The sequence below is a fragment of the Capsicum annuum genome, chromosome 11 (genome assembly GCF_002878395.1).
Source record: "Capsicum annuum cultivar UCD-10X-F1 chromosome 11, UCD10Xv1.1, whole genome shotgun sequence".
Lineage (NCBI taxonomy): Eukaryota > Viridiplantae > Streptophyta > Magnoliopsida > Solanales > Solanaceae > Capsicum > Capsicum annuum.
The window spans coordinates 176,605,788-176,632,478 of record NC_061121.1 but is presented as its reverse complement, the minus strand read 5'-3'; the positions used below and the strand labels follow the sequence as shown (position 1 = coordinate 176,632,478).

General features: G+C 38.0%; 1 protein-coding gene across 4 annotated transcripts in view; it reads left to right on the top strand.

Moving 5' to 3' along the window:
• The window catches only part of LOC107854432, a 54,597-nt gene that overhangs the window by 18,329 nt on the left and 9,577 nt on the right, over nucleotides 1-26,691 (top strand). For all 4 annotated transcript variants that reach the window (XM_047399111.1, XM_047399113.1, XM_047399112.1 and 1 more), the window contains 5 exons: nucleotides 2,130-2,204; nucleotides 2,402-2,493; nucleotides 13,272-13,401; nucleotides 13,538-13,627; nucleotides 14,059-14,124. In XM_047399111.1, the coding sequence (XP_047255067.1) occupies nucleotides 2,130-2,204; nucleotides 2,402-2,493; nucleotides 13,272-13,401; nucleotides 13,538-13,627; nucleotides 14,059-14,124 (453 nt within the window). The remainder of the gene's footprint in view (nucleotides 1-2,129; nucleotides 2,205-2,401; nucleotides 2,494-13,271; nucleotides 13,402-13,537; nucleotides 13,628-14,058; nucleotides 14,125-26,691) is intronic.

The window sequence follows — 26,691 nt, the reverse complement described above, 5'->3', positions numbered from 1 at the left end:
ATAGCCAGAAGTTCCTCAGAATAAAATATAATTATATAGTCAGCCTCAGCATGAAAATGTGATTCTAATGGGAAAAAAAATTGCCGAAAAAGTGGTCAGGAAATGTTGCACGTTTCTACGCGTGAATCTGACGCGCTCGTTGGAGATTTTCTTCTGGCAGCACGCGAAGGCGTGCTGTACACCTATTTTCGGTGAGTCTGACTGGAGTTTGCTTGTCGGGGATTTTTGAACCTAGTGGTGGTGTTGGTTTTTTAAGAGCACCGACGAAAAATATTATTTATATGGGAGCTTCTTAGGTCATTGGAGAACTTCACAACATCTGATTTCACTGGGATGCACAATGATATTTTTCTCACCAATTCTCTAATACAATGTAAAATTTGGTCTTGGACCTAATTCACACCCCAAAAGCTTGCTCATAAGGGGAGGATTGCCCAAGTCTATATAAGCAAATCACCTGTCTATTTCCCAACTAGTATGGAACTTTTACCCACTCTAACACATACTAGGTGCGATAAGATTAAGGACTGAGGATATTCGAGATAAGGTGGGAGTGACCTCCATGGTGGACAAGTGAGGGAAGCGAGATTGAGATGGTTTGGACATGTGAGGAGGCGAGTGGTACGCCCCAGTGAGGAGGTGCGAGAGGTTGGACATAGTTGGTATGAGAAGAGGTAGAGGTAGACCGAAGAAGTATTGTGGAGAGGTGATTAGATAAGATATAAAGCAGTTTCAGGTTTTCGAGGACATGACCTTAGATAGGAGGGTGTGGAGGACACGTATTAGGGTAGAAGGTTAGTCGGGTAGGAGTCTTGTCATGCTTGTCGAGGGAGTTCTTAATGCATGCATTAGCATGAGTAAAAACACACTTGCCCCTCAAAATCTTTTCTACGTCATTTTCACTATATTTGTAGAGGGTATTTTGTAAATAATTAATTTCTTTTAGAAATATGCAATGTATATTATTTTTAATACACCAAATCAAATCGTGCATGAGAAAAATCTCAGCATAACTAATGCCAACATAACTAGTACCAGCTTTACTAATGTCAGCATTACTAACACACCTTATTCAACAATATTTTTATACACCCCTTAATGACTAAGATCTGAATGATTTAGATTTTTGTTAAGTGCAAACAAATAAGACCTTAGTTCAACTAAGAGCCCGTTTTGGATTGCTGATAAAAAACTTCTTATTTGAGAAGTACTTTTATAAATCGACTTTTTAGAAAAGTGCTTTTGAAAAAAAAAACAATTTGTGTTTGGTAAATTTATTTGAAAAGTGTTTCTGATAAACAAATTGTGTTTGGATAGTCTTTTTCAAGAAGTGCTTTTAAGCGACAAATGACAAAAAAGACACGTATCAATAGACTTTTACCGCCATTTTACTTTAAATATCTATTATAATATTTTAAATTAAAATTTTTATTTTTATTTGATTAAAAAGTGCGTACTATAAAATTTTCAATCAATAGCTATATACATAGATACATTGAAAAATATTAAATAATGATATAATATTACTATAATAATTTAAATATTACTTAAAAATATTTTCAAATGTTGGAAAAATACCATTTGATCTTGCAACGTGATTCTTCTGTCATTTATTCTCATTAATAATAAAAAATAAAGAGTTATATATTCTTCGATGATCACCATCAAAGATATTCGATTTTATATAAAGAAAAGGAGTGAGGAATAAAATAATAATATATAAATCATAAAATAAAATAAAGAATTATTATGTAAATATGAAGTATAAAATATTAAAATCAAACTTATAAGATATGTTAATTAATTAATAAGGGATATATTGATGCGCGCGTGTGTGCGCTAGGGATATTTTTGTCATGAAAAAAATAACTTTCTGCTTGTGCTTCTTTTTAAAAGTACTTTTGTAAGTTTACCAAACATCATATTTTTTTTTTTTTTTGGAGAAAAAAGCAATCCCATATAGGCACTAATTAGCACCACATAAATTTTGTGTAGCTGATAGGAAACTTTCCCTTTTAAGGTCAGTTTTTCTTCTCTCAAGTTTGATTAGTTTTACATCTTGTTCTCTCTGGAATGTATGGCTTTTAGTTGGACTTTAGAATTAACACCTCTTATTTTCTCAAAATCAGGTTGCTTGCACTTCTATGAAAAGTTCAGAAGTATGTATATTTGACATCGGTTATGTATCTTCAGAACCGGTTGAAGTAAGTACCATCTTCTGTTTCAATAGAGTTTCAAACAATTACATTCTGTTCTTCAAGAGAAAATGTATAGTTGCTTCAACTGTCATAGCTATCTAAATTTTATCATCCACCAAGCCCAAAAGTGCAGATAAAGTAGTTTACTCAAAATGATCTGAAGTGGATTGCTGTTCTTTTGCCTTCTGTTATTACTTGTGTAGGTATTAAGGAAAAGGCGTACCATCTCTGTTCATGGATATAATGCTCATAAAGGTTTCTCTGATGTAGCATTTTGTTCCCATGATGACTCAAGGTCAGCAAAACAGCCTTCTTTTAACAATTATTTCACTCTAGTTAATATGTTACTGAATTAACACTTCAGAACTTAAAATCATGATGGCATGTCATGTTGAAAACTCATTTATTAGCCCAATGCAACAAGAGCTTTTTGTAATGATACAGGTGGATACTATTACTGAACAAGGTAATGGAGTAATTTCCTTGTTGTCTATTCCATAATGTGATAGGTACACATACATATACATTGAACTCTGATTAGGGAAAGAAATTAAAAGAAGATTTCATGAATCCCTATATGTATTTCTGGGCGCGTAAATGGTGTATGGAGATTGAGTTGAAGGAAGCCTTTTCTGATCTATATCACATCTCAAGCCAAAGATAGATGATAGTCCAACAAATTGATAGGTCTCATGAGGGTGCGTTCCATTGGGACTTAAGATTGACAAGGAACATACAAGATTGGGAAATGGAAGAGTTCCACAATTTGATGGAGTTGTTGTATGGGCTTGATACACCAAACAACTCATTGCATGTAGGGAGAGTGGAGATGGTTTATTCACAATGAGCTCTTGTTATAAGAGGTTACTTGTGAGAGGAATGTTCTTTCCCACGTGTTTCAATTTGGATCCCTGAACTCCAACGAAGGTTAGGTTTTTTGAATGGTTAGCGGCTAGGGTTGCGATCTTAACAACGGAGAATCTGTGAAAGAGGAGCATTACCTGTGTTAGTTGGTGCTTTGTGTAAGAGTCGGGGCGAAAATGTAGATCATCTTCTTTTGCATTGTATGGTAGCTAGCCGGCTTTGGAGGGTGGCCCTTAATTGGTTTGGGATGCAATGGGTGATGCTGGGTACAGTGAAGGAAGCTTTGCAAAGTTGGACCCATAGAAGAGGGAAGAGATGCTCGAGCATATGGAGCGTTACCCTATTAACTATCATGTGGGTCATTTGGAAACAAAGAAATATGAGGGCCATTGAAGGGGTGGAACTAGATTTTGTAAAATGCAAAGTAGTGTTTTCTCTCTAGTTTATTTTTGGTGTACTTTTGGGTTTCCTATTTGTTTAGAGGACTGGACTTTTTTATTGAGAATCATATTTTGATGTAGGTTCTCTCCTTTTGGTATATGACTTGTATACGGGGTTTCCTCAATTGTTAATAAAATTATATACCTTATCAAAAAAAAAAAAAAAGAATCCCTATATGTATGCTAGTCTATGTTCATTATACTAAAGGGTGTCTACATTCATTAAGGATGTCTAAATGCATTCTATAGCAGCTTGATTATCACACCAAAGTTTTTCCAGGGTAGTATGCTTCAACCAAATTTCAGTTGACAGATGATGTACCCACCTAATCTAACGTGTAAATTGTGCCACAGTCCATAGCTATGTATCGAGATTCTGCATTGGACTTTGCTACAATATTTTGTTCTCCATGATACTAAGTTCTGACAGTAGCCGGTAGTAGACTTTCTCTCAATATTGAATCCAGCCTAATCAAGATCTGCAAAACACTTAATATGTGAATGCCCATAATTACTATATATTGCTCAGTTCAGGGCTCCTATTAAATAACATAGGATTTGTTTTGAAGCTGTCCAATGTCTGATTGTGGGTGCGGACATGAACTAAAGAACCAAATTTACTGCAAAGGCAATATCTGGACGAGTCATAGTAAGGTAGTTTAATTACCCAACTAACCTCTTTTATCTCTCTCGATCATCAAATGCATAACCATCATCTTTCATAAGATGTACATTAGGAACCATTGGAGTACTATAATGCTTAGCAACCAGCTTTTCAGTTTTTTCTAATAGGTCAAGAATGTACTCTCTTAGATAGAAAAATCTCCTTCTTACTTCTATTTCTACTCCCAAGAAGAATTTCAGTTGTCCAAAGTCTTTTGTATGAAACTTAGCATGCAAGAAAGACTTGAGAAAAAAGATTCCTGCATAATCACTTCTTTTCAATGTCTTGAAGTGTACAACAAGGAGAATGGATCGAATTGTTGATGGCCTATAGAAGACCGAATAATCACATTTGCTCTTTTTCAACCCCCCCTCCCCCCCTTGAGCAGCAAACCTCTTCATGGAGATCGCCATGAAGGAATGCATTCATAATATCCAACTGGCGCAAAGGCCAATTCTCAGAAGCATTTAGAGAAACGAACACGCGACAAGAGAATTTGGCTATTGGGAGGTGTCTTGAATAATCCCACCCCTAAGTCTGCGTATACCCTTTTGCTACAAGTATGACATTAAGTCTCTGACTGAGCCATCTGGATTAACTTTAATCGCGAAGACCCACTTGCATCCCACTGTTTTCTTTACATTAAGTAAATCCAGTAATCCCAAGTATGGTTTTCATCTAAGGCATGTGTTTCATCAAGCATTGCTTCAAACCATTGGGGATTATTCGAAGCCTTCTTCACTCTTTTGGGTACAGAATTGGAGTCTAGAGATGCAATCATATCTAGATGCAGGAGATAAGTAAGTGGTCATGTAAAACAATCAGCAACACAGATTTGTAATTACGTGTACCTTTGTGAAGAGCAATAGGAAGGCCAACGTTTCCAGACAATCAGGTGAAGAAGGATCCGATGACGAAGGAATTGGTACAAGACATGTATCATTTGTCTCTAGCCTCCTAGTGTAAACCGGAACAACGGGTGATCTTGCTATAGCAAATGGAACTGCTGCTCAATTGAAGGATTGGGTGATGTATAAGAAACATCATCTGATTGTTTTGTGATGACCTGGTAACTAACCACTCATCTTCCCCCTAACTTGTAGAAATAGGAAATGCAAAAAGAATGGAGTGGTCTCCGAGAAGGCCACACCAGTTGACACCAGATATTCTCTGACCCCAGTAACAACAATATCCTTTCTGAAAAACAAGAATTGCCTAAGAAATCACACTTCAAGGCCTTGGGGTCCAACTTAATAACTAATGGTCGAACATCTCAAACATGACATGTGCTCCCAAACACCTTAGGTTCCACTTTAAATAGTGACTTGTTTGGGAAGAGAACACTGTAAGAGATACCACTAACAAACATGGTAAATGTGTCATGGACAACTTTCTAGCCATGCCCCATCACCTTTATTACAGCCCATGGGACCTAGCTCCATGGACGGTCCTATGGTGTGCCAATTGACAAATGCGACTGTGCCTATGTCGCCCCATCTATAATCCTCACCAACGCCCAACCGCAGGCAAACACCAACAACACCCCTCAATAGGCTGCGCCCTGGTACGCGCCAATCGTCAGTCCCAGCGGCCAATGCCCTATAGTCAGTGTTGGTGCAGCCATGCCCCGCGCAGATCCTGATACCTAAGACAAGGACACGACCCCTCCAACTGCCTCCACTAGACTTATTTTTCCTTTGTAGAAGTTTAGGTCCCATTCAATGTAAATATAGAGTAATTTCCTTCCTGTATTTCCATTACGATTTTCTAGCTTATTTATGTCAATACATGTCACTTTGATTTTCTTTTTAAATCATTATTAGGGGGATCAAGCAATCAAATGTTCAAGCAAGCAAACAATTCTCTGTACCAGTATCTCTCCCCTTCAACACTGTGTCGTCTTTCTGTATTAGCTTTCATTAGTTCAATCAAGCTTTTGCTCACTCTCTTCTGTTCCCTTAATCGCTCTTGTCATTGGTTTTTCCATACTACACTGACAGTCTAGTCTAGCATACGGAGGGACCCAGTTGGCAGATAGTAACCACACAGACAAGGGTTGCTTAGCCTTATGTCACCCTTCCAGGAAGTCTCAGGAAGGTGCCACGTAATAGTTAGTATTAGAGCCTAGGCTCAACATCAAATGAGGAACACATTACTACTATCATCCTTGTTGACCATAGCTGGTGGACGCGACTGTTGAATGGGAGGTCAAGGAACTACAACGCCTCATGAATGTCGTTCCTGACCTGAAACCAGCCTTGAGGAAAGGTTGGATGACCTGGACCATAGGCCGAGGGAGACATCGAGAACATCAACTGAGACTTGAAGGTAGCCATCAAATAGCAGCCGTGGAGGCAACCTAAATTTTGGACAAATTTGAGGTGCTCCAGTAGGAGCGGACTGGAGCGGACCAAGGATTTAGCTCACATGACACGAGACAAACAAGGTGATTGCTATGTAGCAAACCATAGACAACTTAACTAACCAACTCAATGTTGTCATCGCGTACTATAGGGCCTACTTCGAGAAGGTGGCAATCTCATGGGGGTGGGGTGCTGTGAAGCTCGCTCCCATGACACTGAAAATCAAGATCCTAGATCCAAAGCCCTACCACGGAGCTCGAAATGCCAAAGAAATGGAGAACTTCGTTTTCACATTGACCAGTACTTTAATGCCATGGAAGAGTTGTAAGAAACGAAGAAGGTAGCAACTGCTGACATGTATCTTCAAGGTGATCTTAAGCTATGGTGGCGAGTGAAGTATGAAGCCATCAGTGTTGGTGAATATACTCTTGAGAAATGGGAAGATCTAAAGGAAGCTATATGCTTACCGTTCTTTCCCGAAAATATGGAATACAATGCATGGAGGAAGCTCCAAGAGCTGCGCCAAACTAGGTCAGTACGAGATTATGTGGGTGAGTTCTCTGCACTCATGCTGAATATTCGAATATTCGAGACATGGGCAAGAAAGACAAGCACTTTACATTCATGGAAGGGTTGAAACCTTATGCCCGCATGGAACTGCAAATGTAAACGGTTGATAGGTTGCCCAAGGCTATCCAAGCTGCTGAATGCATAGTGGAATATCAAATGCAAATCGAGGAAGGACAAGCCTCAACAACTTGTCCGGGAGGATTCAAGAGGAGTCAATCTAGTAATGTTGGTTCTGGTGGTCCCAACAGAAGTTGGGGTGGTTTAACAAAAGTGGCAGAGTGCAAGTAAATATCAGGGTTTCCGCTTGGGTGTCATAGTGATGCATCTCACAACAATGACCGTTAGAAGAAACCAAGGGCTCCCGTAGAGTGTCACGATTGCGGTGGGCCTCACTGGAAGAGGATGATATTGATCAGACGGAATCCATAGGTTCCTTCAATGCACTTGTTTGTTCCATTTCTGAGGCCTTCGAAGAAACTAGTACCTGCATCTGTAAGCAAAAGGACCTATGTCCAACTTCCAAGAAAAGAAAGACAAAGACGGATGAGGCTCCCCACGCCAACCAAGAGAAGACTCTAATGTACATCCAAATAAGAGTCAATGGAGAGCCATTCGGGCTATGATAGATACAAGCTCTACTCTCAACTACTTGGCGTCTACAAAGGTAGAACTCCTTGGCCTAGTCGTGGGTAAAGGCGGGGGTCTGAACAAGGTAATGGAGTAATTTCCATATCTCTGTTTCATAATGCGAGGGACACATACATATACATTGAACTCTAGTAAAGGAAAGAAATAAACAAAAAATTCCATGAACTTCTATATATATGCTAGGCTACATAGGCTATGTGCATTATACAAACGGGCGTCTACATTCATTCTAGGATGTCCAGATGCATTATGTAACAGATACTGACAAATCTTTGTTTCTTCATAATTTTCTTTTTTATATGCAGATGAAACTAGTAAAGAAATTTCAACTAATAAAATACTAGATTTCGTGAAAGTGGGGGTGATTTGAGAATATACAGTCTTTTCTGTTGGATAATTTAAAATATTGACAACATATAGCTTGGTTGATAACTTGTATATAGATTAAAGCAATAGGCCTATACCAGTAACAACTATACTAGTTAAGGACTGGTAAAGTTGCTACCATATGACCAGGAGGTCACGGGTTCAAGCCTTGGAAACAGCCTCTGGCAGAAATGCAAAGTAAGGCTGCATACGATACACCCTTGTGGTGGGGCCCTTCCCCGGACACCGCGCATAGCGGTAGCTTTAGTGCACCGGACTGCCTTTTTTTTTTATGTATTACTTGCATAAAGTCTGAGTGCTGTATTATATTTAAAATTTTCTGGTGTGCAGGTGAATAATATTTCAATAATATACTGGTTATAGTAAGAAAATATCTTGAAATCACTTATAGAATGTTCGATTGCTAAATTATGTCACAACATTGTCCATTTCACATCTCTTTATTAAGGGGTCAACTTTCATATTTGGGTTTTTGTACTAAGAGCAATATCTGGAGCAGATAGATGATTTGGGTCACTATGCCTCATTATTGGTTTTCCCTGTAATGAGCATAGAAGAAAGTTTGACTAACTTTAAAGAGCCAATGCTGTAACGCCGCAAGATCCCATCCCTAGACGTCACACGGTGCTTATGACCCCGAAGGACCACAAGCTAACCCTTTACTGATATCTGTACCTGTACACTGCATAATATCTGAAGTAAATGCGGAAACTAGCCATAAGGTTCAACACATTTATGAATACTCAAAACTGCAAACTGAATACTAATACATCTATCTGAAAAACCGCTGAACTGTCTGAACTGTGGAGTTGATGGGACAGGTCCCCAACTAACTCCGTCAACTGAAAATAAATAAAGTCTGAAGCAGTAATAATAAACTGAGATTCGTCCTCGAAAGAAGAGGATTCACTGCTACTGCTGCTGATTAGGAATGAACTGCTGAGGATAACTGCTACTGCTGCTGATTGGGAATGAACTGCTGAGGATACTCTAGATCCTGTGCCTCTGAACCTATGGTGCCAAATAAAACACCATAGTGCAAATGCGTCAGTACAGGAATGTACTGAGTATGTAGACGGGGTAGGGCTAAATGCAAGGGCTTATGCGTGCTCAATAGCTAAACTGAATAAATTATGAAAATACCGCACGAGAACACATATGTGAATGCACAAGATATAAACACAATCATCGCATCTCTAGATACTGAAACTCGGATACCATTTTACTGCAGACTGGATTTACTACTGACACTGAGATACTGAATAACTGACTCATCTGATACTGATAACTGAGAATTTGGATGTACTTACATCAAGGAATGAATTCTGATGTTTATTACTTTCGACTGACAGGATTTGAGATCAAACTCTCTAACGGATGATATTCAGAACTATTATCAATGATAAAAGAATGGTCGTATCTTAATCTGACAACAAGATCAGGCCTGTCTGGCGGCATAACTCTGAATATTATATCAAATAACTGTATGTGAGACCAAGCCTATCTGACGGGATGGTCCATAAATTGATGGAACTATCTGAGGTCCTCATAAAGATAGGTGACTGTGTTTGACAGTCTTGATTTTTGAAGATTGATATTGAAACTGAAACTGTGGGAAGTAGTCACTTAACCGACATGCCCCGACCTACCACAGGTGGGGTCTAATCTGTAACCCCAGCTGGAAGGGTGTCAATACCGTGCCATGGGTAAAGACCTCTCTCTGGTCAATCCTCTCTGATGGATGACCCTACCAGGCAGTCGACCTAAGGCAATATAATAGTCAAATTCTCTCTCTCTGGAGGCGACAACCTTTTCTGACCGTGACTCCTGTATCCTGCGCTGGCTACGCAGTTCTGGAGTTCAAGGATTGCTACTAACGACTCCGACCTCTCTCTCACTGACGGGAGGAGCCGCCATCCCTTCCCTCGCTCGGTGCTAGTTTCTACTCCCAACTAAAAGACTCTGAACTGAGTTATGGTGAGATCACTTAGTTCCGTATATGACGAAAATGGAATTGAATCATGGTATCTAACTACGATACAGAGCTTGAATAGATTATTCGAATCGCTTCTGAGATCAGAACTGAACACTTGAATACTATTAGATCTGAGCTGATTGTAGGACTGAGGCTAGATTACTAGCGATACGGAGATTACAGAGATAACTGAGATTACTTAGATCACGGAGCTTTCTTAAGTTCTGCAATTGTCTGAGGATACAGAGTTTTATAATTCACTGAGTTCTGAGAATCGTGGCTCGACTGGATTTATCGAGAAACTGACATGGCTCTAGACAATAGCTCTATTGTCGAGTATAAATACTCCCAGGACTCGATAACATAAAAGTAAAACATAATCCTTCTTAACTAGTCATCACCACAATCATTCTTTCATCATCACGGTCATTCATTCATCATCACAATCATCCGTTCATCACAATTACTACAGAGTTACTTCAAGCATTTAGGAAACATGGACCTCTATTCATCATCACAATCACTAAAGAATCCCTTCAAACCTTTAAGAATCATCATCATCGGTTCACCATCATATACTAGCCTAAGGAAGGCATGCTATTAGATTATACCCCGGTCAACAAGGTCTTACATCAAGTACTTCATACTTATATCAGTCTTGACTCGTATTTGGGTATCACATGTTTTCGGGAAACTTCACACTATCATGTCATAACTTATTTCTAACTACTTGGCTTGTATTAAAAGCTTAGTATATATCAAAGAGAACTTACTTGGGGAATTTACCACTATCTTGTCTCAACTTACTCACTACGGTCTTTCACTAGACATGTTCGGTTTTACACCTACTTGGGGATTTCATACTATCATGGCACATTTCACTCACTAAGGCATTTTATCAAACACTAGGCATGCATCCATGGTCTAGCCCACAATTTGGGGTTTCATCTTCAACATACTACAATGCCCCTTTATGCTTCACCTATGCTTTTCATCAAACCTATGGGGAACATGCTTCGCTTATTCAACCATTTCTACGCCCACATGCCATGAAAACATCACATAGAAAGCAACATAAGGAAGATTCATCACAAATATCACATGGATTCCACATACTAGGGTCAAAGCTCATGAATCTTGTAAACAAACATGAATCAACACTCAACAACACATGTAACATCAATTTCAACTCATATAATTCATGGAATCTCACAAACATAAAGTCTTTATATTTTTAAAAAAAGGGTTCTTGAGCTTCTTGGATGAACGGGACCCAAGAAGCAACATCTACATACCTTGGGGAAACTCTTTTCTTGAAAGCCTTCGGAAGATTTCTTGATTTCTCTAGATCTTTCTTGATTTTTGCTTGGAGAAGAAAGGGGGATTTGGTTTTGGAAAACCCTAATTTTTGTGGAGAAAGTGAAAAATGAAGCTGAAGGCCCCTTGGTCGGGTATTTATAGAGGCTGGGGGTAAGGGGAAAAGACCAAAAAGCCCTTGAAAATTTAACTGAAAAATCCCGATTTAACATGCTGGCGCGACGCGCCATAATCGCGCCAGCCTACTGGAAAATGGACAATTGGGAAATTGCAGGACGGCGCGACGCGGTGGGGATCACTTTGCCAACTTGGTTGCGAACTGGAACTTCATCGCGACGCGGAGGAATTGCAGAGGTCCACTGGAAATTGACAATTGTTATTTTGGCTAGCTCCGCGACGCGCTAAGGTGCCAGGTGGCACACTGTCTCACTAAAAGGGCCTAACTCTTCACCCGAGTGTCCGATTTGGGCGAATTTGGTATCGATGGAAAGCTTATTCAATGCTCTACATGGCAAAAAGTTGAAATTAGGGAAATTCCACACGAATCAAAGTATTTCATACTTGGGAAGATACTTCTGAAACTTTTAGACTTGGATTTCCGCTTTACTGAATACGCTCTAAGGCTCAGACTGGAAGAGGACTTTGCGGGGTATTACAAATGCTCAAGCTAGGAAATAAAAATGGAACTTTTTCATCAAGGTTTGAAGAGCTTTGGTTGTTCTAATTTATTTTAAAGTTAGGGTGTGTTTTCTAAATATTCATTTTTGTGTTAATTTTACATAATTCTTTATAGTCCAAACACATCGCCAACCCCTTAATCTTGACACAAACTTTCACTTTGGTACCTAAAGTGGACGTTGCTCATTTTAAGCACCTCAACTAGCATCCCGATGTGTCATTTTAACAATTTTTGCACAGTTGGCATGTCGCGTGTATTTCACTTATTGAAGGCGCGTAGAAGGGCTTTTTCAGCTAATGTGGCGTCCAAGTTGACCTACAACAGTATATTAACTCATCCCTATTAATTTATACCTTCTTCCTCATTTTTAGCCACTATTTTTCACAATCTTATACTTATTTAATGGTGAAAATTGTTGAGAGAGATTTAAGAATTGGATACGCATCTCTATGTAGATTTGATATAATTTGATGGTTAATTTGATGCTAAATTTTGTACCAGTGATAAGACCCAAAATTCGCTTAAGGAAATCACATCCCTTGCTCGCAATATCAAATCTCTATAAATTCAACTCGTTTGTTTTGATCAGCGAAATGGAATTTCAAGCTTTCCTCTTTTCGTTTTAGATTTAAAAAAGAAAACCATAATCATATTTTACAATTAAAATGGGTAGGGGGTTGGGTGGGTGTTGCAGAAAACAAATTTAGGGGATGGGATGTTGCAGAAGACGATTTCTTTTTAGGGGTGGGTGTTGCAACAGACGATTTGAGGGTGGTGTGTTGGAGAAGATGATCGGGGGGGGGGGGGGGGGGCAAATATCGTTTATTTATTGATAATTTTTTTATCTTACTCAAATTAATTGTTTAAAAATTTTTTTGGGGAAAAGTTGACAAATGTACTCATATTATTCGTCACTTGACACGTCATTAGCGAGTGTAATATACAGACATCATATATTTTTGCTGATTGTGCAATAAGTGCCAAAATGAAATACCGGGACACTAGTTGAGGTGCTTAAAATGAACAACGTCCACTTTAGGTGCCAAAGTGAAAGTTTGTGCCAAGTTAGGGGGCTGGCGATGTGTTTGACCTTCTTTTTATAAGCTACAACCTTGAATTATATTTTTGTGACATGCGATACTGTTAAGATAGGCTTGCTTCAACAGGTTACTTGCTTCTGATGTCTCTGGTGTTATAAATATATGGGATAGAAGAGCCAGTGATCTTCCATGTCTTGAGCTAGCAACCAATTCTAGTAGTCCTCTTAACAGTATCAAATTGAATGCAGATGATCAGGTTACGATTAAGATGAATTCTATTTGTTTGCTATCAATAACTTCCATTTGCAAATGCATAGCTTTGGAAAAGTAATCTTCTCTTCTTCTTCACAAAGACTGTAACGTTATCATTGGTTTCTCTTCTCAAATAGTAGGTTATTTTTGGAGCTAGCAAGCATGGAACTATTTACATGTGGGATATTCGTGGTGGAAGATCATCTGCTGCTTTCCAGAATAACAGAGTGGTACTAATATTAAATGTGTTTCTTTATGCTAGGCTTCCAATCATTATACAGCATATAGGAAAACAGTTTCTTGCTTTGTTGTGCATGTCAGATTTAAATTGTTGACTAGTAAATTTCAAATGCTCCTGTTTTTCTCTTCCATGGTAAGTTCTCATGTCCTCACTATGTGGGAATATACTGGGTATGTTGTAGGTTCTCATGTCTTTTGTACTTCAGGTTTTGAGCTACTGTAGTGAAATTCCTTTTTTCACTAGTTTTACGATAAAAGATGTTAATAACTTTAGTCGATCAAAAGGGAAAGAAAGGACCTCTGGTGGTTGATATCATTTGAATTACATTTACGCTGTTAATAAGTAGAACATGAGAAAGCAAGTGATCTTTGATTCCGATGACTTTGGCAAAATTCTAATAGAGAGCTTTTGTTTTTTCAGGTTAGTAATTCTCCTATAGCAACAGTTAAATTGGCATCTGAGCTAGAGAGAATTGCTACCTTGAAGGTATGTTAACTTCTAAGTCCTGTTAGGTAACCATTATCTTATTCTACAGTAATAACTATAATGACATCCTCTATACTCTCCGTTCCATAATATATTCTAATTTGTGATTCATCTTGGATACTTATTATCATGCCAAGTAAGGCATTGAAGCTAGTATTTTGCATGTTTAAAATAACATATCTATTACAGATAATCCTAATTATATATTTTCCTGATATTCTTGTTCACTATAACCCTTGTGAATATTCTAGCATATATGTTAATATTGTAGGTAGCTTAATTTACTCCTACTGTGATTAGGTATTGAATTGTATTGATTTCCTTTTATTTTTAGGACATGTAAATATAGTTATTTAAATCCTAAATAGTTTGTTGAAAGAATCAAGTGGTGTTCCTCTGATTATTCAAGGTGTACTTGGATTTTCTTAACGAAAGATCGTTTTGAATTATTTTCATATTTCAAACTTCAAACTTTTTGTGTGGATATACGAAATCAAATAATGCACGCGGATATTTATCAACCCAATTTCAACAATTTATGTCTTCCCATGGAATTCTTCATCAGACATCTTGTCCTTACACTGCACAACATGATGGGCCCTTAGAGAGAAAAATAGGCATATTGTTTTTTTTATAACTGTGGTGTCTGGACCAGTTTTCGCGCACCTTGACTAAATCCACTAGATACCTGTCACCTCCGACTATTAATATATATTAGGTAACTTTGTCCATCAAGGCTAGGACAGATGGGAAGAATCACCTAGTGTTTTATCTCTGCTGGGGTTTGAACCTGAGACCTTAGGCTCTCAACCCACGTCATTCACCACTAGGCCACATCTTTGGGTTCAAGGCATATCATTGAGACTACATACACCTTACTACAAGCAAATGTCCCATTGCTCTTTGAGGGATGCAATACTCCATCTTGTTGTCTATGCAATCGTATGTGTTGAAACACTATGGTCTCTAAGATTTTTTGATGTTTGACAAATTATGTACAAGAGACAATCTATAAAAAGATGGGACTGAAGAATGAAGATTCAAGAACAAGGTCCTACAGATCTCCTAAAAGTGAAAAAGTTAGGAACACTGCCGGAGGAACCCATTAAAAAACTTGTTTCTCTAAATAGAATAAGACTGTCAAGAGGAAGTTGTTTCACGTGTGCACTAGGAATCTCTGGAGAATTGCAATATAGTTCAATTCAATAACAAGGAAAGTTACCATAAAATATGCACATGGAATTAGCTTAGAATAAAGAGAACAAAAAGCCAACGCGCATGAAGAAGTAGAAGACCAAGTGAAATTAGGATTGGAGTCATAGAGAGACTTGAAGCAATTCTAATTTGGATTGAGAAGTTGGAAGGCGTTAGGTTACTCCAACATATCCATCACGATTCATACTTAGAGGTTGGACCACACCCAAAGACAAAGTCCCCAGAGTGTCTCGAATTCTACACAAAGAGTCTCGAAGAAGCTATTGCTACAACAAAGAACTGTTCCCATCAAGATTTATCCATACAGTTCTTTAGTTGTAATAGTTAGCTTCTTGGAGTGGTACCAGAACAATATCTCGATTTCTTTCATAGTTGCTTGTTACAAATGTAATTAATACGAGGGCTGGTGAGGGACTTGGTAAAGATATCTGCAAGTTGATCACTTGACTTCACAAATTTTGTAAGAATATCTCTAGAGAGTATCTTTTCCCTAACAAAGTGACAATCAATCTCTATATGCTTGGTCCTCTCATGGAACACTGGATTAGATGTAATATGGAGGGCTGTTTGATTATCACATACAAGTTCCATCTTACCGAGTTCTTCAAATTTTAGTTCTCCCAGCAATTGTTTGATCCAAACCAGCTCACAAGTTGCTGCAGCCATTGCTCGATATTCTGCTTCGGCACTAGATCGAGTAACCACACTCTGTTTCTTACTCTTCCAGGACACCAAAATTACCATCTACTAAAACACAATATTCGGATGTAGAACGTCTATCAGAGGCTGATCCTGCCTAATTAACATCGGTATATCCAATGATATGCTCATGGCCTCGATCCTTAGAGAGTAGTCCTTTACCTAGAGATGACTTCATATATCGCAAAATACGAACAACTACATCCCAATGATTATCACGGGGGAAGTCTTAAGCTGACTTACAACACTCACGGGAAAAGAGATGTCAGGTCTAGTCACTGTGAGATAATTCAACTTTCCAACCAACCGCCTATACCTTCCAGAATCACCAAGTGGCTCCCCCTGTCCTGACAGAAGTTTAGTATTTGGACCCATAGGAGTGTCAATGGGTCGACATCACATCATTTCTGTCTCCTCAAAAATGTCTAAAGCATACTTGCGTTGAGAAATAACAATACCTGATCTGGACTGTGCAGCCTCAATACCTAGAAAGTATTCAGTCTGCCAAGGTCGTTAGTCTGGAAATGTTGAAAGGGATGTTGCTTCAAGTTAGTGATACCCTCTTGATCATTGCCAGTGATACAATATCGTCAACATAAACAACCAGATAAATACACAAATTTGGTTCAGAATTGCGATAAAACACTGAATGATCAACAACTCCACTACGAATCATGCCAAACTCCTGAATCATTGTGCTAAATTTTCCGAACCAGGCTCGAGGGGATTGTTTCAAACCATAGAGTGACTTGCGCAATCGACATACAAGGCTACTACACTCCCCCTGAGCAACAAAACCAGGTGGTTGCTCCATATAGACTTCTTCCTCAAGATCACCATGCGGAAAAGCATTCTTAATGTCCAACTGATAAAGAGGCCAATGACGAACGACAGCCATATAGAGAAAAAGACAGACGGTTGTTATTCTAGCCACGGGAGAAAAAGTGTCACTATAATCAAGCCCAAATATCTTTGTATACCCTTTGGCAACAAGGCGAGTGATAAGAATCGGGTTATGTTAATAAACAAGAAAATAATGCGGAAGCAAAAATCTTAAGATTAAAGACAAGAAATTAAAGATAGATGAAATTTGAGAATAAATCCCTAATTTTGAGATGAAGTGCTAAGAATCCTAATTGATCTTAGTATTCAAAATTAGTGGATTTAAGACTAATTATGATACTAATAGAGTCAATTTAAGAACTTAGATCCATAGGTGATCTAGACCCCTATTTTGAAGAAATTAAAGACAACAATTAGTATAAGATTAATCACCTTCTTTAATTAACTTTAATAGAAACCAAAGATAACAAGTTAAGAATTAATCTTACCTCCTAAAGAATCGTTCTTATAAGGTTGTAAGATAAATCCCAAGTAGTCACACACAAAGGTGTAAATAAGAGAAACTTTCAATTAATAATAATGTTGTCTGCTTGAAAATAACAAAATCCATCTCTATATATAGAGAAGAAAAAAACTATCCCAAATAGCATGAGATTAGAGTCTAACTTTATCAAATCTAACTAGGACTAGGAAAAAGCTATCTCAAATAGCATGAGATTAGGATCTACTTTTATGAAAATAATAAATAAATCCTACTAGGACTAGGAAAGCATGTAAAAATAATACCAAAAATTCTCCCCTAAGAAAATAAGGAAAAGTTTCCAAATTTACTCACAACCCGTATGGGCCTAATCTTCTTCCTTTTGGGCTTGGACTTGAATCATGAAATGTGTAGCACTTTGCCCATTCTTCTCCATAATTCTTGGACTCGTTCTTGGGCTCTTCTTCCATCATAAGCATCTTCTTGATTTTGCATTGAAACCCAATAATCTGAGCTTGAGGCTTTGACGAAGGTTTCTTAGGACTTTAATAGCATCATCATTGCCCATGGAGCTATCATCCCCCTCTTCTTGAAAAGAATTCATCCTCAAATTTGATCCTCCATCAAACAAAGATAGGTCAGCAACATTGAAAGTAGCACTTATTTGATAGTTATCGGGTAGATCCAGCTTATAAGCATTGTCTCTAATACGCTCGAGCACTTTGAAGGGTCCATCGCCTCTAGGATGCAATTTCGACTTTCGTTTGAAAGGAAACCTTTCTCTGCTCATATGAATCCAAACTGTCCCCAGGCTGAAATATGACTTGTTTTCACCCTTTGTTTCTTCTTAAAGCAAATTGCTCATTCCTTTTTTCAATGGACAATCTAGTTCGCTCATGTATTTTTCTTGTCATCTCAGATTTATTCTTCCCATCAAGACTAGCAATATCATTAGTAGGCAATGGCACTAAATCAAGGGGGTAAGGGGATTAAAACCATAAACAACTTCAAAAGGAGTTGACCCAGTAGAAGAATGAATAGTTCTATTATAAGCAAATTCCACCAATGGCAAGTGATCCTCCCAAGAAGTTAATTTACCTTTCAAAACAGCCCTCACTATGTTACCTAGTGTTCTATTAATCACCTCAGTTTGCCCATCAGTTTGTGGGTGACAAGAAGTAGAAAATAACAATTTGGTTCCCAACCTTCCTCAAAGAACACGCCAAAAGTGTCTCAAGAACTTAACATCTCTATCACTAATAATAGTTCTTGGAATGCCATGTAATTTCACAACTTCTTTAATAAACAGATCAGCCACATGAGAAACATCATTAGTTTTCAAGCATGGAATGAAACGAGCCATCTTAGAGAATCTATCCACCACAACAAAAATGCTATCTTTACCATTCTTTGTTTTTGGTAAACCTAAAGCAATATCCATAGAGATATCTATCCAAGGTGAAATTGGAACAGGTAAAGGTGTATAAAACCCATGTGGTAAGACCCTAGACTTGGCGTGTTTACATTCTAAACATTGTGCACAAAATTTTTCTACATCCTTGCGCATGCCAATCCAAAAGAAATTTTCAGCAAGTATTTCTAAGGTCTTTGGCACTCCAAAGTCTCCCATAAGACCCCCACAATGTGCTTCTCTTACAAAAACTTCACTCAATGAGCATATTGGCGCACACAATTTATTTTCCTTGAAAAGAAACCTATTACTCAGGGTGAACTTCTCAAAGGGTCCCTTCAAACATGCAGCATAAGCAACTTTAAAGTCTGAATCATCAACATACAGACCTTTAATGTGATCAAATCCCATTAGCTTAGAAACATGAGTAGAAACAAGAACGTACCTTCTGGATAATGCATCAACCACCACGTTGTCCTTACCTTGTTTGTATGAAATCATATAAGGAAACATCTCAATGAACTCCACCCACTTTGCATGTCGCTTACTCAATTTAGCTTGGCTTTTCAAGTGTCTCAATGATTCGTGGTCAGTCTTTATCACAAACTCCCGTGATCACAAATAATGTTGCCAAGTAGCCAAAGCCGTTACCAAGGCGTACAACTCCCGATCATACGTAGAATAATTCAATGTAGCTCCACTCAATTTCTCACTGAAATATGCAATAGGCTTAGAATCTTCCATTAGAACGGCCCCAATGCCTTTTCCACCAGCATCACATTCAATTTCGAAAGACTTGGAAAAATCAGGTAATTGCAACAAAAGGGCAGAACACAACTTATCTTTCAAGACATTAAATGCATACTCTTGTTCTTCTCCTGGGTTAAAATTCTTATCCTTTTTAATGACTTCAGTTAAGGGTGAAACAATTGTACTAAAGTCCCTTACAAATCTCCGGTAGAAGCTAGCAAGCCCATGAAAACTCCTAACTTCTATCACACTCTTAGGTGTAGGCCATTCTTTTATTGCTTTAATTTTATCTCTGTCAACTTCAACACCATTGGAGTTAACAACAAAACAAAGAAAGATTACCTTATCAACACAAAACGTGTATTTTGTGAGATTAGCATACAATTGTTGCTCTCTTAGCACTTGAAAAACTAACCTCAAATGTTCCAAATGTTCTTCAAGAGAGGTAGAAAAGATCATAATATCATCAAAATAGACCACCACAAATTTTCCATGAAAATCCTTAAAGATATGGTTTATTAGCCTCATGAAAGTACTAGGTGCATTAGTTAAGCCAAACTGCATCACTAACCACTCATACAAACCATACTTAGTTTTGAAAGCAGTTTTCCATTCATCTCGCGGGTTCATTCGGATTTGGTGGTATCTATTTTTTAAATCAATTTTAGAAAATATCTTAGAGCCATGCAATTGGTCAAGCATATCAATTAGGCGAGAAATAGGATGACGGTACTTTACCGTTATTTTGTTGATGGCGCGACAATCCCCACACATCCTTAAAGTACCGTCCTTTTTTGGTACCAAGAGTACAGGAACAGAGCATGGGCTCATACTTTCTCTAACAAATCCCTTTTCAAGCAACCTTTCCACCTGTCTTTGTAGTTCCCTTGTTTCCTTGGGATTGCTTCTATAAGTGGGCCTATTCGGAAGTTGAGATCCAGGTACAAAGTCAATTTGATGTTCTATGCCCCTCAAAGGAGGTAAGCCTTTAGGGCAGGAAAGATATCATCAAAATCTTGCAAAAACTTTGAAATAGCACTAGGTAAAGAAGGAGTTAAATCATTAGTGTTGATCATAACTTCCCTATAAGTAAGTAGGACAATAGGCATCCCCTCATTTTTCGCAAGTAAACACTCTTTGGCTTTTGCAAGACACACTATTTTGTCACCCTTAGCCGTCTTTCTCTCACCTATTCTTTCTTCTTTATCACTGTCTTTTGTTGATCCCTTCCCATGTTTTCCCATTGTTTCTTTCAATCTTTGTTGGCCTTCATACACTTGGGAAGGAGTTAAGGGTGCAAGAATAAACTTCTTCCCCTTATGTTCAAGAGAGTACTTATTTCTCCTCCCATCATGGATGGCATATCTATCATATTGCCAGGGTCGACCCAACAAAATATGACAAGCTTGAATTGGTACAACATCACAGAGAACTTAATCAGAATACTCCCCAATAGAAAAGGAAATCATGCATTGTATTCTCATCTTGAGCTCTCCACATTCATTCTACCATTGGAGCTTATAATTTCCCTTACGTTTTGTGCATGGAATTCCTAATTTTTCCACCGCGTATGCACTCAACACATTAGCACAACTACCATTGTCGATAATCATTGAGTAAATTCTACCCTTTATCCCACATCGTGTATGAAAAAAAATTTCTCGTTGTGCCTCATCAAGCTCTCCCATATTAATGTGCATAAGATGCCTAACTACCCCTAAAATTTTTCCTCATTATGAGCAGCCATATCTATTCTGTCTTTACTCCCAACACCCTTTTCTTCTTCTTCTTCTTCTACTTTTTCACTTTTTTCACTCTCATATTCCCCATTATCTTTAATGATGATAACTCTTTTATTTGGACACTCAAACGCCTTATGTCCCTTCCCTTGACACTTATGACATTGTATAGCACTAGAAGAAGTAGAAGTTTTTGAGTTGAAAGCCTTACTCCATCTTTGGCCTCCAATTTACCTTTGCCCTTATCATGTTGTGATTTAGGCATAGTTTTATCCTCATAGATTGTCCATGGCTTCCTTGGGGTTGTAGTAGGCCGATTTTTCCATGAGCTAGTTTGTTGCTTCCTTTTATTCTGTTTTTCTACCTTTACAGCCAACTCTACTAACTCGTCTTAATCAACATATTGTTGCAATTCTACTACATCGGCAATTTCTCCATTTAACCCATTAAGAAACCTAGCCATAGTGGCCTCCTTGTCCTCATTAAAATTTGCTTTGGATCATAGCCATATCCATAGCCTTAAAATAATCATCCACAGACATAGAGCCTTGCCTCAAATTTTGAAGGCGTTTTTGCAGATCTCTTTGAAAGTGTGATGGCACAAAGCGCTTCCTCATAACCCTCCTCATCTCATCCCATGTTGCAATAGGAAGCTCTCTGTTGTCTAATCTCTCTCTGCTAAATTTCTTCCACAAACTAGCAGCATCGTCTGAAAACTCAACTACAGCAAGTGTAACTTTCTTAATTTCAGAGTAGTTATGACAGTCAAAGATAGCCTCTACCTTTCTCTCCCAATCAAGATATAAGTCTGGATCTTTCATTCCTTTGAAAGCAGGCATCTTCATCTTAATGCTACTAAGATTGTTATCTTCAACCCTAGCTCGTGATGCTCTCCTTTCGTTTCTCCTTTGGTAAGCTTCCTCCAATTCATCCTCATAGTCGCCAAAAGAATTCTCATCTTGTTGGAACTGAGGAGCTCGAACTGCTTGTCTCCTAACTTGAGGCATCAGGTTTTGACGCATTCTCCTTACATCGGCCATGTTCATCGGGTTAGGAGGATTGTGGGTCACCTCCAATGCATCAAGTCGCGCGGAAATCTTTCTACGTGCATTGACTATGTCATTGTTTTGAGTCCCAGCATCAGTATTCTTTCTGGTTTGAGACATCTCCAAAAGTTAGAAAACAAAAAATCTCAATTTGACCCTTTTTTTTTTATCTCACCCCTTTTGCCTTTTCCAATCAAATTACAATCTTTGGTCCTTTAGGATTTGTATATTAGAGAGAAAAAGAAATTACCAACTCCCAGACGAATTGGGTTTGGTGAGACAAGAAAAAAAAACAATTTAAAAAAAAATTCTCAATTTCCCCACTTCTTAATTTTCCTTCTTGATGTTGAAAAACAAGAAACACAATAAATTTGGAATTTCTTGATTTGCAAGCAACCTTTTTTTTCTTTTTAATCTATTAAAAGGGGAAAGAAAAGTAAAGAGATTTTTTTTGGGGGGGGGGGTTACGAAACTCCTAAGAACTATCAAGAACGGAACCTTGATAGAACCACTCTGATATCACTTGATAAGAATCGGGTTACATTAATAAACAAGAAAATAATGCGGAAGCAAAAACCCTAAGATTAAAGACAAGAAATTAAAGATAAATGAAATTTGAGAATAAATTCCCAATTTTGAGATGAAGTGCTAAGAACCCTAATTGATCTTAGTATTCAAAATTCGTGGATTAAGACTAATTATGATACTAATAGAGTCAATTCAAGAACTTAGATCTAAAGGTGATCTAGACCCCTATTTTGAAGAAATTAAAGACAACAATTAGTGTAAGACTAGTCACCTTTTTTAATTAACTTTAATAGAAACCAGAGATATCGAGTTAAGAATTAATCTTACCTCCTAAAGAATCATTCTTATAAAGTTGCAAGATAAATCCCAAGTAGTCACACACAAAGGTGTAAATAAGAGTAACTTTCAATTAATAATAATGTTGTCTGCTTGAAAATAACAAAATCCATCTCTATATATAGAGAAAAAAACCTATCCCAAATAGCATGGGATTGGGGTCTACCTTTATCAAATCTAACTTGGAGTAGGAAAAAGCTATCCCAAATAATATGGGATTAGGATCTACTTTTATGAAAATAATAAATAAAATCCTATTAGGACTAGGAAAGCATGTAAAAATAATACCAAAAATTCTCCCCTAAGAAAGTAAGGAAAAGTTTCCAAATTTACTCACAACCCATATAGGCCCAATCTTCTTTCTTTTGGGCTTGGACTTGAATCATGAAATATGTGTAGCACTTTGCCCATTCTTCTCCATAATTCTTGGACTTGTTCTTGGGCTCTTCCTCCATCATAAGCATCTTCTTGATTTCACATTAAAGCCCAATAATCCGAGCTTGAGGCTTTGACGAAGGTCTTCTTAGGGCTTCAATAGCATCATCATTGCCCATGGAGCTATCAGCGAGCCTTTAGCCAATCAACCTGACCATTTGGACCAATTTTGACTGTATAAACCCAACGGCAACCAACCGCATATTTACCTGCAGGAAGGGAAACAAGCTCCCAAGTACCACTCGTATGTAAAGCAAACATTTTATCAATCATAGCTTGTTTCCATCCTGAATGGAAAAGTGCTTTACATGTAGTCTTAGGGATGGAAATAGAGGACAAAGATGATACAAAAGCATAATGGGGTGATGACAGACGATGATAACTCAAGAAAGTATAATGTGGGTTAGTATTACGAGTGGATCTTATACCTTTTTGAAGTGTAACTGATTGGCTAGGAGGAGACAGGTCCGCTGTAGGGGAAGTATCAGGTGCATGACATGAATCATCTAGGACTAATGCTGGACGCGGGCGGCGGTGATAAGTCAAAAGTGGTGGCATTGCATTTGGAGATGGAGAAGTAACAATAGATTCTTCAAAGATTAGTTCAAAGATTGGTGTGGGTAAGACTGGAGGTATGGGTAAAACCTCAGATATATCAAGATGAGCAGATGATGTATAGTAAGGTTGAGATTCAAAGAATGTGACATCGGCGGGCATAAGGTAGCGATCCAGATCAGGTGAATAGCAGCGATACCTTTTTTGAACTCGAGAGTAACCAAGGAAGACATATTTGAGAGCACGAGTGGCTAATTTATCTTTTTCTGGGGCTAAGTTATGAACAAAACAAGTGCTTCCAAAAACACGAGGGGGGATAGAGTAGAGATGTGATTGAGGAAATAGTATGGAATGGGGAACCTGATTTTGAATCGAAGATGATGACATTCTATTAATGAGATAACAAGATGCGACGATTGCATCACCCCAAAAATGTAGCGAAACATGGGATTCCATGAGAAGAGTGTGAGTTGTCTCAATTAGATGTCTATTTTTCCTTTCTGCTATATCGTTCTGTTGAGGGGTGTGTGGACATAATGTCTGATGAATAATTCCTTGGTGAGTCATAAACTCCTGAAACTGGGAGTATAAGTATTCTAAGGCATTATCACTACGAAAAGTACAAATGGAAACACCAAATTGATTTTGTATTTCGGCATAAAAACTTTTGAATATAGGAAATAACTCAGAACGATCTTTCATTTGGAAACCCAAGTGCACCATGAAAAATCATCAATGAAACTACCAAAGTAACGAAATCCTAAGGGTGAACTAGCTCTACTAGGATCCCAAATATCAGAATGAACTAATGAGAAACTAGACTCTGAACGACTCTCAATACTACGTGAAAATATAACACAGGTATGTTTTCCAAGTTGACTGGACTCACAATCTAATGTGGATAAACTAGACAAACTGGGCACCATTTTCTGTAGCTTGGATAGACTAGGATGTCCCAAACTGTTGTGAATAAGTTCCGGTGGGTCTGCTACGGAACATGTTGTGAAGGAATTTGAAGAGGTAAGATGGTAAGGCCTTGTGATTCATGTCCTATGCCAATCGTCTGTCCCGTACTGCGGTCCTGCATTACAAAAGAATCATCTTATCATCAAAAAAAGTTATACTACAATGAAGGGCACGTGTCAAACGACTAACGGATGCAAGATTAAAAGGACAACTAGGAACATAAAGAACAGAGTCTGGAGTGACAGAAGATAGGGGTTTGGCTTGTCCAACTCCTTTTGGTTTTGTTCGAATCCCATTGGCTAAAGTAATAGCAGGAAGAGATTGTGAATAAACAATATCAGACAAAAGTGACTTGTTATCAGAAATATGATCAGAAGCACCTGAGTCCACAACCCATGATCCAAAGGTTGGAGATTGTGCAGTTGAGACTATTGATAGAGATGTATGCTTACTTGCTCGATACTGAAGATACTCATGATATTCCTTATCAAATAAATACACTCGTTGATCACCTGAGGTGTTAGACTGAGCAACATGAATATTTTTAGATGGTTGACCACGCAAAGAATAGTATATCCCACGAGTATGTCCAAGCCTATTACAATAACTATACTTAGGTCGAGAATAGCATACATCACAAGTATGTCCAAACCTTTTACAATAACTACACCTAGGTCGGGATCTTCCAAATCAGCCTCCCCCTCGTCGATTCTTCATGGATTGTGACGTTTGATTGTCTGATCTCCTCATTAAGGGTTCAGATGTAATCATAGGATTAAATAGAGAAAAAAAAATTCAGCCACCGTAAAATTGGGTTAGTCACCAAAAAATTTGTCAGTCGCTGGAAAATTCGATTTGATTGCCGAAAACAAACTGGAATCAAGAAATAGCTCAAGGGACAGCCTTGGAATGAAGAGGCAACCTCACTGGAAAGAGGAATCTTGCCGGAAAAAAAATAAAGTCGCCAAAATTAGGGTTCCGACGATCGGAATTGGGAAAAGGTAATTGGTCGGATCGGAATAACTGGGCGACTTTAACAGAAAAAGAACTCAAAAATTTGATCAGAAATTGGCTCACACGTCGGCGCATGATACAGATCTCGCCAGAATTTCAGAACTCTTGCAGGCGCGTGTGGGCGCATGGCTGATATTTTTCCGACGGTTTTGGTCGGGTTTTTGTCGCCTGAGCTTCCCGATCCTCTTGGTGGTGTTGTATTTTTCACACAACCCACAGAATAAAAAAATAACACAAATCAGTCACGGGAATTGACGCACGGTGACTGAGTTTTCTTTTCAGTTTCTCACAAACTCTCTGATACCATGTGAGTAATAATGGAGAAAAATATTATTAAATTCTTGTCTACATAATTACATTGACACCCTATTTATAGACACTACAATACAATCTTTTTTGAAGTAGAATTAGGATTTTGTATACTATTTCTATTTCCACTCATATTCTAATAGTTTTTCAACAACTAAATGTGCAAAATTTATTTATTTATATATATAATAAAAATACAATTCAAATAAAAAATTAATTATATATTAAAAAATATTTAAT